The sequence below is a fragment of the Pecten maximus genome, chromosome 11, assembly GCF_902652985.1.
Source record: "Pecten maximus chromosome 11, xPecMax1.1, whole genome shotgun sequence".
Classification (NCBI taxonomy): Eukaryota; Metazoa; Mollusca; class Bivalvia; order Pectinida; family Pectinidae; genus Pecten; species Pecten maximus.
In genome coordinates this window covers 5,907,519-5,925,247 of record NC_047025.1, presented here as the reverse complement: position 1 = coordinate 5,925,247, position 17,729 = coordinate 5,907,519, and the positions used below count along the sequence as shown (strand labels likewise).

At 37.9% G+C, this 17,729-nt stretch overlaps 1 protein-coding gene across 1 annotated transcript in view; it reads right to left on the bottom strand.

Moving 5' to 3' along the window:
- The window catches only part of LOC117337937, a 52,389-nt gene extending 35,373 nt beyond the window's left edge, over positions 1–17,016 (bottom strand). The window contains exon 1 of the mRNA XM_033899092.1: positions 16,241–17,016. Within this exon, the coding sequence (XP_033754983.1) occupies positions 16,241–16,717 (477 nt within the window). The 5' untranslated portion in view covers positions 16,718–17,016. The remainder of the gene's footprint in view (positions 1–16,240) is intronic.
- Positions 17,017–17,729: the final 713 nt, after the last annotated feature.

Below are 17,729 nucleotides of genomic sequence, written 5' to 3'. Positions count from 1 at the left end.
AGACATGACATTAGGACGTTCAGACAGAGTATCGATGGTCAACGTCACGGTTGCGTGACTTTCCTATAACATACATGACATTAGGACGTTCAGACAGAGTATAGATGGTCAACGTCATGGTTGCGAGACTTTCCTATAAGAAACATGACATTAGGACGTTCAGACAGAGTATAGATGATCAACGTCACGGTTGCGTGACTTTCCTATAAGAGACATGACATTAGGACGTTCAGACAGAGTATAGATGGTTAACGTCACGGTGGCGTGACTTTCCTATAAGAGAAATAACATTAGGACGTTCAGACAGAGTATAGATGGTCAACGTCACGGTTGCGTGACTTTCCTATAAGAGACATGACATTAGGACGTTCAGACAGATTATAGATGGTCAACGTCACGGTTGCGTGACTTTCCTATAAGAGAAATAACATTAGAACGTTCAGACAGAGTACAGATGGTTAACGTCACGGTTGCGTGACTTTCCTATGAGACATGGGATGGTCAACGCCACGGTTGCGTGACTTTCATATAAGAAACATGACATTAGGACGTTCAGGCAGAGTATAAATGGTCAACGTCACGGTGGCGTGACTTCCAATGTAGAATCTGAAACTTATGCGACCATTAAATGTATCTAAAATGGACTAAGCGACCACTGCCCTGCTTGTTTTGTAGTTTTGTGACGATAATGTGTAGGTCATATCATGGTTGGTTACTGTCAGGTTATTTATGACAATTTAACTGTTATGTCAATATGTTGGTTGCAACTTAAAGTGACTTCAACTCAAATGAAATTGGGGCCCGGCAGATTTTTTTATCGGCAGCCAATATCTGGCCAACAAATACCTAAACAGTTAAAATTGTGCCCAATATAGAAATCCCGATATAATTTAAGAACATATTTGTTCCGAATTCTTAACAACGCAAACGTAATCCATTTTACACAGTGTCTGTGGTACGGTGCAGCGTTCATATGTCAATCAAAATTTCTCTTTGAACAAGAGATTAGAAGAATGTTATACCCGGAGTCTTTTCCCCAGTAAGTGCATTGGGAGTAATGTTATTGAGAATTCTCACACAAAGGATTTACATACATTGAAGGACACAAGGGTAAAATACAAATATATAAAGTTTTTACATTAATATTTTACATTATACAACCCTTCTATAGCTTAGGGTTGGTAGTTTTAGCTTTTTCATTTTTTTTCGGAGTACGGCATGTGTTCATACCGGAAGTTGTTTCATGGCTCTACGCTGAACGTTTTCTATTTGCTCCACATGTTTAACTTTATACGGTGACCAGACAGAGCTTACATAATCAAATTGGTTCTTACTGGTGATTTGTATAAAGGTACGAAAGTGTCTGGTCCCAGGTGTTTTAAATCCTCCTTATGATGGCGAACATTGAGCGAGCTTTTATGACTTTCTCTGCTTGTAAAAGTTGAGAGCCTTATCTATATATATATTAGAGTACTCTTTTCCTTTTTCAAGTGCTAATTCCAGAAATTCGTCTCCAAGTGCATATCTTTTAAAGTCCGAGTATTTCCAACATGCACGTGCTTACATTTCCCTGGGTGGAATTCCAATAACCATGACGACTCCATCGTTTGTATATCCCTTGCAGTATACCATGGTCATCATCGGTGTTAATTATAGATATTGTTGTCGTCTGCAAACAGCCAGATAGTTGAAGATATCAAGTGAGGCAGGTCATTTATGAAAATCACAAATAACAAAGGGCCAATTACCGACCCCTGTGGAACACCTGCACATTGTGAGGTTTCTCCGTGAACTGTCACTTGTTGTGCTCGACCAGGTTATTGTCAGGATCCTATTACATATGCCTTTAGTTTGTTTATCAGCGTTTTATGTGATACTGTATCAAAGGCCTTTTGATAGTCCACATCAACACAATCTACATTGCCTCCTTTGTCGAGAGCATCTGTCCATTCATTCAGAACACGGATTGGTTGCAGGGACGTTGATCTATTTGGCCATCAATCCATACTGTTCGTTCGTAAATAGATTATTGTTGGACATGTGTCTAATAATATGGTCTCTGACGAACCTTTCCATTGTTTTACAAACTATTGACGTTAGGATGACTGGTCTGTAATTCCCTCCTAAGGTTTTATTCACTTACAATGTACACTTAAAACCTCGAACGAAAATGTAATGATGTAATTAAGCATTGATGTCATTTTTTTTAGTTTCATCGGAGTTTCATCAGTTTCTTACAGAAGTTTGCAAACAAAATGTTTTTCATACCCCTATTAAACCAAAAAAAATGACATCAACGCTAATAATTAATTTTTGAAAACAATTTTCTAATTTAAAACATGTTTTATGTACAATTTTACTGGTTTTATATGGGATTCTTTTTCTCAAATCAATATGCAACGTCAATTGTCGAATTGTGACGTCACATTTTTTACGCCATTCTCGGATTTTTTTCATAGTGGTATGAAAAAATAAATCTCAACCAATCAGAAAGCCGCATTCTACATACAAACAATGGAAAAATAGTTATTTATGTGATAATGTAATAACGTAATATTGTAATAACGTATCATTGTAATAATGACATATGGTAATATTGTAATTATGTAACAATGTAATACCGGGGTATTGTAATAACGTAATATTGTAATAACGTATAAATGTAATAATGATATATGGTAATATTGTAATAATGTATAATTGTAATAGTGATATATGGTAATATTGTAATAATGTGACAATGTAATACCGGAGTATTGTAATAACGTAATATTGTAATAACGTATAAATGTAATAATGATATATGGTAATATTGTAATAATGTAATACCGGGGTATTGTAATAACGTAATATTGTAATAACGTATAAATGTAATTATGATATATGGTAATATTGTAATAATGTAACAATGTAATACTGGGGTATTGTAATAACGTAATATTGTAATAACGTATAAATGTAATAATGATATATGGTAATATTATAATAATGTAACAATGTAATACCGGGGTATTGTAATAACGTAATATTGTAATAACGTATAAATGTAATAATGATATATGGTAATATTATAATAATGTAACAATGTAATACCGGGGTATTGTAATAACGTAATATTGTAATAACGTATAAATGTAATTATGATATATGGTAATATTATAATAATGTAACAATGTAATACCGGGGTATTGTAATAACGTAATATTGTAATAACGTATAAATGTAATAATGATATATGGTAATATTGTAATAATGTAACAATGTAATACCGGGGTATTGTAATAACGTTATATTATAATAACGTATAATTTTAAGATTGTAGTAATTATATATTGTAATAATTTAATATTGTAATAATGTAAAATTGCAATAAATTAATATTGTAATATTGCACTAATGTAATAATGTTATATTGTAATAATGCATTAATATGATATTATAATATTGTAATAATGTAATATTGTAATAATGCAATATTATATCTGTTATAGATTATAGATACACGACAACTACCCGTACCGTGTTTTAAAATGTCTTAATTCACAACTACCATACAGTATCATTTCCATCTACTTGTGCAGTCGCCATTTTGACCACGCGTTTTCCTGATTTAAAAAAAACCTGTTTTCCGTAACACTTATGTGTCAATGAGTACTGTTTTACCTACATTAGATCTTTATTTTGATGTGAAACAAAAACTGACACAACCGAATATAAATCAAACAGAAGAAATAAAGAGGATCGTTGTTTGTATAATCGATGAAATGCCGATGATTTTAACATTTCACACTTGTTTGTCGGGATTAAACATGAATGCTTTAAGTTAAAGATCAAAGTCTCAACGTTTAGTACTAAAATAGTAAATGCGTAACGATGGGATAGATTTCTGATAATTACTCTTTAATCTAATCCGACCTATTTACGTCTCTGTGAAATCGTTCAGATAATCGCAACTTCCGGAAACCGTCCAGCTGAGTTAGGGTTCTTTTTACTTGATCATCCTGTGAAACTGCTCTACTGAACTGTCAACTCATTGACACAGATAGCTGATAGAGGCAACTTCAATGTTGTTGTCTTTTTAGATTTTAGAGAAAAATCAATTGCCTAGACCATGTTGATTAGATACAAAAATTAAACTGTACTCACGGAGTTCCTCAGGGATCTATATTTGGACCTCTGTTATTATTAACGTTCGTTAAAGATTTCCTTTAGAATTACAGTGTGATACTGTTAATGAACGGCGACAAGACAAACTGTATGATTATATCAAGTAAATCAACGCAAAGTCGAAATGGTTATGCGTTGAATATCACTTTAAATAACATGTTGGTTGACCAGATACAATCTGCTACACTACTGGGTGTAAAGGAGGCCCAATGCTTAAGTTGGGAAGACCATGTTTCAACTGTGTTGACGAAAATAGATATAAAGACTTCGTAATGTTGAGAAGAATTTAAAATTATCTTCCTTAAAGTGCTAGAATCAAATGTTTTAATGTTTGTGCATTTTCTCACTTCTTATATTGTTCAATAGTTTGGAGTTGATGCTCTCAAAATCTGATTCAAAAATTTACAAAGCTCAAAAACAGGGATGCAAGATGTTTCCTATCAAACTCCGTCTGTTGGTATGTTTTCCGTTTTAAAATAGTTGTCATTAGCGGATTTTCATCAATTTAGGAGAGGTACAATGATATATAAAGGTAGCAATTACCTTGCTCCAGAAAAGTTATACAATATTTTCTATTTACAGTCTTATATTTATACCAGATACGCCAGATCAAACTTAAACATTTTACAGATCCAAAAACATCGTACCGAATTTTATGGAAATAACTGAATAGTTTCAGGATGACAGATTTAGAAAAATGGAATGAGAAAATCTTCAACATTACTTCAGTTAAACGTCCCTTCTATAGCTACATTAGGGAACATACCTTTACAATAGTTATTACTTTTTGTAATACTTTTCTTACCGACTACCTTATATATATTCATCATAGATGATTTATGTCCAAACATGGAATGTTTTCAACTATTTTAATGTCTTATGGATTGACAACACACACCTATTGAAATGTTGATAATTTTTCGACATACATGATCATACAGTTTGGTTTGGTTTGTTTTTGTTAACCGTCCTATTAACAGCCAGGGCCATTTAAGGACGTGCCAGGTTTTGGAGGTGGAGGAAAGCCAGAGTACCCGGAGAAAAACCACTGGCCTACGGTCAGTACCTGGCAACTGTCCCACGTAGGTTTCGAACTCGCAACCCAGAGGTGGAGGGCTAGTGTTAAAGTGTCGGGACACCTTAACCACTCGGCCACCGCGGCCCCATCTGATCATACAGACATACATGTCATCCCACATAACAGATCTGTCCACTCTTTTATAATCCAACTCAGAATTTCCAAACATTTCGCGGCCATATTTGTAATTTTAATCACGTGATTAAAGTATCACTGGAAACTCTTTCCAGCATGAGGATTACCCTGTGTCTCGCGAGATCTCGCCAGGTCACATGAACGCGGTCAATACAAATATGGCTGAAGCGATCCCGAATGTTCGCAGGAACCGAGTATATTTTACATAGAATCCTTAATGACGAGCTGAGCTTTAACTTCGAGTTAAGCAAGGTCTTCGAATGATCGGAGTTCGAGTTAACGAAGTATAACGTGCTCACCCTGAACGTCATTATCATTCCTCTTTGTTGTGATAATTATCAGTTCGGTATGATTCCTCTACACATGGATATAGATCTCACTGACAATGTCAAAACTTTCAGCATTTTACTAATGATATCAGAAAACGACCAATACTCTGTTACATGTCTTCTTTTCTATCCAATTTGTTTATCATATTCAATCTTCTACACAAATTTTGTTATCAGATAAAAATTTACTGATTAAAAAGCAGAAAACCTGAGTTATAATTGCAGTTCTTTTTTCTGATTCGATTGATTTGGCCAGCAAACGGGTTACTGGAGGTTTCGTCTACCTCGACATTCGTCCTCATGTGAATCTGGTTGTTGTCATCTCTTCCTCGACATTCGTCCTCGTATAACCCTGGTTGCTGTCATCTCGCTCTCGACATTCGTCCTCGTATAACCCTGGTTGTTGTCATTTCTCTCTCAACATTCGTCCTCATGTGACCCTGGTTGTTGTCATTTCTCTCTCAACATTCGTCCTCGTGTGACCCTGGTTGTTGTCATTTCTCTCTCAACATTCGTCCTCGTGTGACCCTGGTTGTTGCTATCTCTCTCTCGACATTCGTCCTCGTGTGACCCTGGTTGTTGTCATCTCTCCCTCAACATTCGTCCTCGTGTGACCCTGGTTGTTGTCCTTTCTCTCTCGACATTCGTCCTCGTATGACCCTGATTGTTGTCATCTCGCCCTCAACATTCGTCCTCGTGTGACCCTGGTTGTTGTCATCTCTCCCTCAACATTCGTCCTCGTGTGACCCTGGTTGTTGTCATTTCTCCATCGACATTCGCCCTCGTGTGACCCTGGTTGTTGTCATCTCTCTCTCGACATTCGTCCTCGTGTGACCCTGGTTGTTGTCATCTCTCCCTCGACATTCGTCCTCGTGTGACCCTGGTTGTTGTCCTTTCTCTCTCGACATTCGTCCTCGTGTGACCCTGGTTGTTGTCCTTTCTCTCTCGACATTCGTCCTCGTATGACCCTGATTGTTGTCATCTCGCCCTCAACATTCGTCCTCGTGTGAACCTGGTTGTTGTCATCTCTCCCTCAACATTCGTCCTCGTGTGACCCTGGTTGTTGTCCTTTCTCTCTCGACATTCGTCCTCGTGTGACCCTGGTTGTTGTCCTCTCTCCCTCGACATTCGTCCTCGTGTGACCCTGGTTGTTGTCATCTCTCCCTCGACATTCGTCCTCGTGTGACCCTGGTTGTTGTCATCTCTCCCTCAACATTCGTCCTCGTGTGACCCTGGTTGTTGTCATCTCTCCCTCAACATTCGTCCTCGTGTGACCCTGGTTGTTGTCATCTCTCCCTCAACATTCGTCCTCGTGTGACCCTGGTTGTTGTCATCTCTCCCTCGACATTCGTCCTCGTGTGACCCTGGTTGTTGTCTTCGCTCCCTCAACATTCGCCCTCGTGTGACCCTGGTTGTTGTCATCTCTCCCTCAACATTCGTCCTCGTGTGACCCTGGTGTTGTCATCTCTCCCTCAACATTCGTCCTCGTGTGACCCTGGTTGTTGTCATTTCTCCCTCAACATTCGTCCTCGTGTGACCCTGGTTGTTGTCATTTCTCTCTCGACATTCGTCCTCGTGTGACCCTGGTTGTTGTCATCTCTCCCTCAACATTCGTCCTCGTGTGACCCTGGTTGTTGTCATTTCTCCCTCGACATTCGTCCTCGTGTGACCCTGGTTGTTGTCTTCGCTCCCTCAACATTTGTCCTCGTGTGACCCTGGTTGTTGTCATCTCTCCCTCAACATTTGTCCTCGTGTGACCCTGGTTGTTGTCCTCCCTCCCTCGACATTCGTCCTCGTGTGACCCTGGTTGTTGTCCTCCCTCCCTCGACATTCGTCCTCGTGTGACCCTGGTTGTTGTCATCTCTCCCTCGACATTCGTCCTCGTGTGATCCTGGTTGTTGTCATCTCTCCCTCGACATTCGTCCTCGTGTGACCCTGGATGTTGCCATATCGCTCTCGATATTCATACCTTTTTCAGTACGCATGTTTTATCAATTAAAACAGCCGATATGTTTCTGAGTCAATATCGTAGATCTTATGCCTTTAAAACATCGTAGAACCTGTGCCTTTAATCAATCAGAGAAAGACAGTAGTAAAGTCATTATGGATTACGTTAGGGAGCCCGAAATACGTGCTCCTGTAGAACCACTCTCCTTGGATAGTATTCTGGATAGTGAATACGTTAAACTGACCAGCACTAAACAACTAATTATAACCCAGAGCGCTCAAAGCCTGAACTAACCATGCTTATATTGCCCTATAACATTAGCTTAGTCATTTCCAGAGTCACGCTCCGACGATAGAATGTGAAGTATTATTGTGGCCGGAGGAGGCGTTCAAGACGGACACAATCAAATCAGTACAGACAATGAAAGACTACCGGCATTGCGACCTAATAGGGCTGTCACTGCCCATTACCTCCACATCATCAGGAGTTCCACCTATTCCCGGGATACCAGAGGTATTAATAACCTAGTAAATGTCCTATCCTTTAAGAATTCGTAGGTGTATCTGGCGGCTGGCAATGGCGACCAGGTTAGCTTCCTCTCCGGCATGGTCGATGAACGTATGATAGTCACGTGTACAACATGTAAGACATGTTCACAATTTGTCGTTGGTTTGTAAACCCGGACGTACGGTCATTATTGTGGTGCTTTGGTGCGTTTCCTCTGGCAGCGTTATGAAATATTCAAGTTTCGTGTTCTAATGGTGCTTTTAACTCCAAGACTGTGGAATAGTATTCATACATAGTTAATTCAATTTCTGCACATTGTGTATTTGAAAATGTGTACGCCAACCATGTTCGTTAATTAGGCTATCTGATAATGTCCGCTTAATGATAGACTAAAACAGCCGTCTGATTGGAGCGAGTTTAAGTTAGGCAGATCTCGGTTGAAGTACGGAAGTCGAAGTTTAAGTGCATAGGGGTACATAGATCGGGTTGACGTTCGGGAAATCCTGGTTGAAGTACTAGATATCGAGGTTTAAGTTGAGCCAAGAGAAAATAATTTTTTTATAATCCATAGTTTTCCGTTATTCAGAAAAATCAGGACCTACGATACTCACGAGAAAATACACATTGGTGTGTTTTTTGTTAATGTCCAGTTTTAAGGACAATAGCTATCAAGTTGAACAAATTAATTTAAAAAAAAAATATGTTACATTGTTTTCTTTTCTCTGTCAAAATCTTATCGATGATTGTTTTCCGGGAATTAATTATTACACTATCTTAACGATGATAATTACCTAGCGATTTTCAACATTCATGCATTAAAAGATTGACAATCCGTGCGTTTCTCTTTATTGTTGTAAATGCCATTGAATAAATGGAAAACATTATGCGTATGTATATACTACTTCTGTCTTTATGATTTTGTTTTTATGTTCTCGTTTGTTTTTATTTAACTTTGTAAATTAAGTAAGCTCACCCAATGTTTACAGTGGCATGGCTGTACATATACGGTCCTGTATTGGTACCGGAAGATGACGCATTTGACAATGGTTAGTTGCGCTTGTGAGGAATCGAACCAATATTGTCGTATCGCAACAATACATGGCATGCTTACAGAATCGTGGTATATCAAATCTAATTTCAATGTGTCAAATAATTAATATAGCCAAAATGTGATTAAAGAACTGTTAATAATATTGATGGATATTGAACAAAACCCTGGTCCTTGGGTGGTCGTGTGGCACAGTGGTAACACACTTGCCTTTCACCTAGGCGGTCGGGGTTCGATTCCCCTATCGGACGTGAAAAGGTATGGGGTCACCTGCCTGACCACGTGGTTTTCCCCGGGTACTCCGGTTTCCTCCCACAGTAAGACCCCTCACGCGCTTCCATCTGGGCCAACATGAATAATATAAGTTGATATAACTTGTTTCGCTATTGTTGTAAAATAAATACAGTTTTCATTTTAAAACCCTGGTCCGCTTCTTGTTGATATAGCAAATCTAAATGTTTAATCCTTTCGTAATACAATTCAAATTACTGAGTGAGAATTGAATTCTTATATTATATGTTCAACAGAAACCCATTTGACTGAGATGAACTCAGATGAAGACATTCAAATGGTTTATGTGAATTCAGGAACGATACAAGCCAGTTCGACTATGATATATTTAAAGATCATCTGAATGATTCACCTGAGTATATTTGTGGTATTGGATTTGAAACATCATAAACATCATCTTCTTATGTCCATATTATAACATACATAGGGACACTCTTAGGGAATCCCTTCATATTTGCGAGTTCGAAACCTACGTGGGGCAGTTGCCAGGTACTGACATTAGGCCGATGTTTTTTCTCTGGGTACTCAAGCTTTCCTCCACCTCCAAACCTGGCACGTCCTTAAATGACCCTGGCTGTTAATAGGATGTTAAATGACCCTGGCTGATAATAGGACGTTAAACAAAATAAACTAATATGAATCGATCAAAGGATCTTCATGATGATGAAAATATTCACATCCTAGATCATGTAATTAAATTTTGTAAATAACACGGGGAGGCTGTGATTGCTCAAATACATGTATACCTATACAAACATAGATTCATCATCTTTAAGTTTATAGAATTCATTGATCTAAGATACATGTAATCATGCTGTCTGTCTATTAGCCAGGGGTTCGCGGTGGCCAAGTAGTTAAGGTGTTCCGACACTTTATCACTAGCCCTCCACCTCTGGGTTGCGAGTTTGAAACCCACGTGGGGCAGTTCTTTGGTACTGCCCGTAGGCCAGAGGTTTTTCTCCGGGTACACCGGCTTTTCTCTGCCTCCAAAACCAGACACGTCCTTAAATGAGCCTGGCTGTTAATATGACGTTAAACAAAATAAACAAAACTCTATTAGCCAGTCTGTGAAAAGGTTAACAATGAACTTGTATGCCTATGACTGATATACATGAATAGTTTCATTACGTACTGGTGTGGACTATTTTCAATTTCCTACAATAGTAAATAAACACCTGTTGTGTACATCATTAGCAAACATGCACACCGCCACTATATACCTGTATTGATGTACTAATATAATCAATATTCACCTGTTGAGTAATATTGATACAATGTACCAAGTAACGTATACATCTACATGTACAGATATTCATAATCTCTAAAAGGATAAACAAAGCTCTGATGGGAAGATCCTCTAAAGGATAAACAAGCCCCTGATGGGAAGATCCTCTAAAGGATAAACAAACCCCTGATGGGAAGATCCTCTAAAGGATAAACAAACCCCTGATGGGAAGATCCTCTAAAGGATAAACAAACCCCTGATGGGAAGATCCTCTAAAGGATAAACAAACCCCTGATGGGAAGATCCTCTAAAGGATAAACAAACCCCTGATGGGAAGATCCTCTAAAGGACAAACAAACCCCTGATGGGAAGATCGTCTAAAGGATAAACAAACCCCTGATGGGAAGATCTTCTAAAGGATAAACAAACCCCTGATGGGAAGATCCTCTAAAGGATAAACGAACCCCTGATGGGAAGATCATCTAAAGGATAAACAAATACCTGATGGGAAGATCCCCTAAAGGATAAACAAACCCCTGATGGGAAGATCCTCTAAAGGATAAACAAACCCCTGATGGGAAGATCCTCTAAAAGGATAAACAAACCCCTGATGGGATGATCGTCTAAAGGATAAACAAACTCCTGATGGGAAGATCCTCTAAAAGGATAAACAAACTCCTGATGGGAAGATCCCCTAAAGGATAAACAAACCCCTGATGGGAAGATCGTCTAAAGGATAAACAAACTCCTGATGGGAAGATCCCCTAAAGGATAAACAAACCCCTGATGGGAAGATCCCCTAAAAGATCAACAAACCCCTGATGGGAAGATCGTCTAAAGGATAAACAAACCCCTGATGGGAAGATCCTCTAAAGGATAAACAAACCCCTGATGGGAAGATCCTCTAAAAGGATAAACAAACCCCTGATGGGAAGATTCCCTAAAGGATAAACAAACCCCTGATGGGAAGATCCTCTAAAGGATAAACAAACCCCTGATGGGAAGATCCCCTAAAGGATAAACAAACCCCTGATGGGAAGATCCTCTAAAGGATAAACAAACCCCTGATGGGAAGATCCTCTAAAGGATAAACAAACCCCTGATGGGAAGATCCCCTAAAAGGATAAACAAACCCCTGATGGGTAGATCCCCTAAAGGATAAACAAACCCCTGATGGGAAGATCCTCTAAAGGATAAACAAACCCCTGATGGGAAGATCCCCTAAAGGATAAACAAACCCCTGATGGGAAGATCCTCTAAAGGATAAACAAAGCCCTGATGGGAAGATCCTCTAAAGGGATAAACAAACCCCTGATGGGAAGATCGTCTAAATGATCAACAAACCCCTGATGGGAAGATCGTCTAAAGGATAAACAAATCCCTGATGGGAAGATCCTCTAAAGGATAAACAAACCCCTGATGGGAAGATCCTCTAAAGGATAAACAAATCCCTGATGGGAAGATCCTCTAAAGGATAAACAAATCCCTGATGGGAAGATCCTCTTCAGGATAAACAAACCCCTGATGGGAAGATCCTCTAAAGGATAAACAAATCCCTGATGGGAAGATCCTCTTAAGGATAAACAAACCCCTGATGGGAAGATCGTCTAAAGGATAAACAAACCCCTGATGGGAAGATCCCCTAAAGGATAAACAAACCCCTGATGGGAAGATCCTCTAAAGGATAAACAAACCCCTGATGGGAAGATCGTCTAAAGGATAAACAAATCCCTGATGGAAGATCGTCTAAAGGATAAACAAATCCCTGATGGGAAGATCCTCTAAAGGATAAACAAACCCCTGATGGGAAGATCCTCTAAAGGATAAACAAACCCCTGATGGGAAGATCGTCTAAAGGATAAACAAATCCCTGATGGAAGATCCTCTAAAGGATAAACAAACCCCTGATGGGAAGATCCTTTAAAAGGATCAACAAAGCCCTGATGGGAAGATCCTCTAAAGGATAAACAAATCCCTGATGGGAAGATCCCCTAAAGGATAAACAAACCCCTGATGGGAAGATCGTCTAAAGGATAAACAAACCCCTGATGGGAAGATCCTCTAAAGGATAAACAAACCCCTGATGGGAAGATCCTCTAAAGGATAAACAAACCCCTGATGGGAAGATCATCTAAAGGATAAACAAACCCCTGATGGAAGATCCTCTAAAGGATAAACAAACCCCTGATGGAAGATCCTCTAAAGGATAAACAAACCCCTGATGGGAAGATCCTCTAAAGGATAAACAAACCCCTGATGGGAAGATCCTCTAAAGGATAAACAAACCCCTGATGGGAAGATCATCTAAAGGATAAACAAACCCCTGATGGGAAGATCATCTAAAGGATAAACAAACCCCTGATGGGAAGATCGTCTAAAGGATCAACAAATCCCTGATGGGAAGATCGTCTAAAGGATAAACAAACCCCTGATGGGAAGATCTTCTAAAGGATAAACAAACCCCTGATGGGAAGATCCTCTAAAGGATAAACAAACCCCTGATGGGAAGATCCTCTAAAGGATAAACAAACCCCTGATGGGAAGATCCTCTAAAGGATAAACAAACCCCTGATGGGAAAATCCTCTAAAGGATAAACAAACCCCTGATGGGAAGATCCTCTAAAGGATAAACAAATCCCTTATGGGAAGGTCCTCTAAAGGATAAACAAACCCCTGATGGGAAGATCCCCTAAAGGATAAACAAACCCCTGATGGGAAGATCCTCTAAAGGATAAACAAACTCCTGATGGGAAGATCCTCTAAAGGATAAACAAACCCCTGATGGGAAGATCCCCTAAAGGATAAACAAACCCCTGATGGGAAGATCCCCTAAAGGATTAACAAACCCCTGATGGAAGATCCTCTAAAGGATAAACAAACCCCTGATGGGAAGATCCTTTAAAAGGATCAACAAAGCCCTGATGGGAAGATCCTCTAAAGGATAAACAAATCCCTGATGGGAAGATCCCCTAAAGGATAAACAAACCCCTGATGGGAAGATCATCTAAAGGATAAACAAACCCCTGATGGGAAGATCATCTAAAGGATAAACAAACCCCTGATGGGAAGATCGTCTAAAGGATCAACAAATCCCTGATGGGAAGATCGTCTAAAGGATAAACAAACCCCTGATGGGAAGATCCTCTAAAGGATAAACAAACCCCTGATGGGAAGATCCTCTAAAGGATAAACAAACCCCTGATGGGAAGATCCTCTAAAGGATAAACAAACCCCTGATGGGAAGATCCTCTAAAGGATAAACAAACCCCTGATGGGAAGATCCTCCAAAGGACAAACAAACCCCTGATGGGAAGATCGTCTAAAGGATAAACAAACCCCTGATGGGAAGATCTTCTAAAGGATAAACAAACCCCTGATGGGAAGATCCTCTAAAGGATAAACGAACCCCTGATGGGAAGATCATCTAAAGGATAAACAAATACCTGATGGGAAGATCCCCTAAAGGATAAACAAACCCCTGATGGGAAGATCCTCTAAAGGATAAACAAACCCCTGATGGGAAGATCCTCTAAAGGATAAACAAACCCCTGATGGGAAGATCCCCTAAAGGATAAACAAACCCCTGATGGGAAGATCCTCTAAAGGATAAACAAACTCCTGATGGGAAGATCCTCTAAAGGATAAACAAACCCCTGATGGGAAGATCCTCTAGAGGATAAACAAACCCCTGATGGGAAGATCCTCTAAAGGATAAACAAACCCCTGATGGGAAGATCATCTAAAGGATAAACAAACCCCTGATGGGAAGATCCTCTAAAGGATAAACAAACTCCTGATGGGAAGATCCTCTAAAGGATAAACAAACCCCTGATGGGAAGATCCTCTAAAGGATAAACAAACCCCTGATGGAAAGATCGTCTAAAGGATAAACAAACCCCTGATGGAAAGATCCTCCTGGGGCTGTATTCCTACTCTGATGGAATCGTTGTAAATTGTAGTATACAGTCTCATGAATACAATTTGGTTTACTAACGACATATAGACAACACAGAATGTAAATATATTACCATGGATATTTTGTAAATATATAACCATATATATTCTGTATATATATAAATAAACCATGGATATTCTGTATATATGTAACAATGGATATTCTGTATATATATACCCATGGATATTCTGTATATATGTAACCATGGACATTCTGTATATATGTAACCATGCATATTCTGTATATACATAACCATGGATATTCTGTATATATGTAACCATGGACATTCTGTATATATGTAACCATGGATATTCTGTATATATATAACCATGGATATTCTGTATATATATAACCATGGATATTCTGTATATATATAACCATTGATATTCTGTATATAGATAACCATGGATATTCTGTATATATATAACCATGGATATTCTGTATATACATGTATATAACCATGGATATTCTGTATATATGTAACCATCGATATTCTATATATATAACCATAGATATTCTGTATATATATAACCATAGATATTCTGTATATATGTAACCATAGATATTCTATATATATATAACCATCGATATTCTGTATATATATAACCATCGATATTCTGTATATATATAACCATCGATATTCTGTATATATATAACCATCGATATTCTATATATATAACCATCGATATTCTATATATATAACCATTGATATTCTGTATATGTATAACCATATATATTCTGTATATATATAACCATCGATATTCTATATATATAACCATGGATATTCTGTATATATGTAACCATATATATTCTGTATATATGTAACCATGGATATTCTGCCTATATGTAACTATATATATTCTGTATATATATATCCATAGATATTCTGTATATATATAACCATATATATTCTGTATATATATAACCATGGATATTCTGTATATATGTAACCATCGATATTCTGTATATATATAACCATGTATATTCTGTATATATATAACCATTGATATTCTGTATATATATAACCATATATATTCTGTATATATATAACCATATATATTCTGTATATATATAACCATATATATTCTGTATATATGTAACCATGGATATTCTGCCTATATGTAACTATATATATTCTGTATATATATATCCATAGATATTCTGTATATATATAACCATATATATTCTGTATATATATATCCATAGATATTCTGTATATATATATCCATAGATATTCTGTATATATATAACCATAGATATTCTGTATATATATAACCATGGATATTCTGTATATCTGTACGTGACCATGGATACTCTTGATTTAGTATTGATGATTTTCGTTCAAAGGAATATAATTTTCATGTTTTGTATATTTTGTTTGATGAACTTTTTTACTATTTTTTGGCATTTTAGTTCAACAATACATATTTTGATCTCATTTCTTACTCCTAAAAAACAATAAATAAATAAATATAATCAGAAATACGAATATTCAAATATATGTCGAAAATAATAATCAAACTTGTTTACGCCTGTCAAAATACTGAAGAAACTTACCTTTGTCTCAAATAACAAACGTATTTTCTTTTCGGAGTTCTCTAGAATGGTTAAGCAATAATCCAAAAATATCCCAACTCTGGTGTAAAATCCATGTTTATCACGGCACCCTTCGATACTGTCAAACTCTACACCAACAGTTTGGAGAAAGGCGATGTTCTCGATGTCAAAACAAACCTGGTATTCACGTTTTACTAAATCCCTTCTGCTTTCCGATTCAATGACAGTAAGCTTTCGTAGCCGTTTTGATTTGACGGCCAGAAGAGCTGCAACTAACCCGATCGGACCCCCTCCGATGATGAAGATGTTGACACTCGTCCAATTTCTCCTTGTTTTCCTGTACAAAAATCGTACGACACAAAATAAGGCTACTAGCAAACCCGTTAGTAAGACGCTGTGGTTAATTTGGTTTACACTTGGAAACTCCGACTGCATATCCTCACAAACAACAGCAGAGGAATTTGCTGTGTAAACCATCGCTGTGCTGATAGTATTGTGACAAGGCTTCGGCAGATAATCCTCCACTGAAATTCGAAATAAATCGCAATTAGGTATTGGACAGTTCGCTAGCGCGGAGGGCACGAGCAATATAATTATATATACATGTGCCTTCAGCAATAATTACAAAATCAGTTCACACCTATACGTCACGTGCGTAATGCACTTCTAGATTAAGCTCCAATATCACTAACAGGTTTTCCCAGATTTATTGTTTAATGCTCTCCGGCCATATCAAATATGTGTTCCCATCAAGTAAATTGAACATTGCGACAACTCTGTGACGGGTAGTGTTTAGCACATCTATGTAACAAAGGCCGATAGCGACCTATCGACATATACCGGCGTCGACGTAGCAAACTCCAGTAGCTTAATGCTACTTCAAATCATGGAACGCTCGATGTTAGTGGCCTTTTACGATAATCTTCCATACCAAAGGCATATCATATTCTCATTGTTTGTATTTACTGTGGCTGCAGCTATTGAATATAAGTAAACAATGATAAACATAAATCTTCTACATTAACATTTTGTTAAGAGGATGATAAGAAACAATATTGACCGATTCTACCTATTTATATCTTTCGTTGCAAAACTTGATATTACGATAAACACCAGCGTATATCAACAATGATAACCAGCTGGGAGAAATGCCCATGCATGTATCAGATTTCCAGTCGATCGATAGTAACATAATTAAAATAATCTGTCAGATTATAATCAGTGGCTATAGGTGGTGTAGGGTCGTCACATTATAATCACCGGCGAAGTAGGCGGTATAGCGACAGAAATGCTAAAAATAAGCGGCTAGGCGTTATAGTGTCAGTCACGTTATAATAATCGGTTAGGCGTTATAGTGTCAGTCACGTTATAATAATCGGTTAGGCGTTATAGTGTCAGTCACGTTATAATAATCGGTTAGGCGTTATAGTGTCAGTCACGTTATAATAATCGGTTAGGCGTTATAGCGTCAGCGACGTTATAGTGTCAG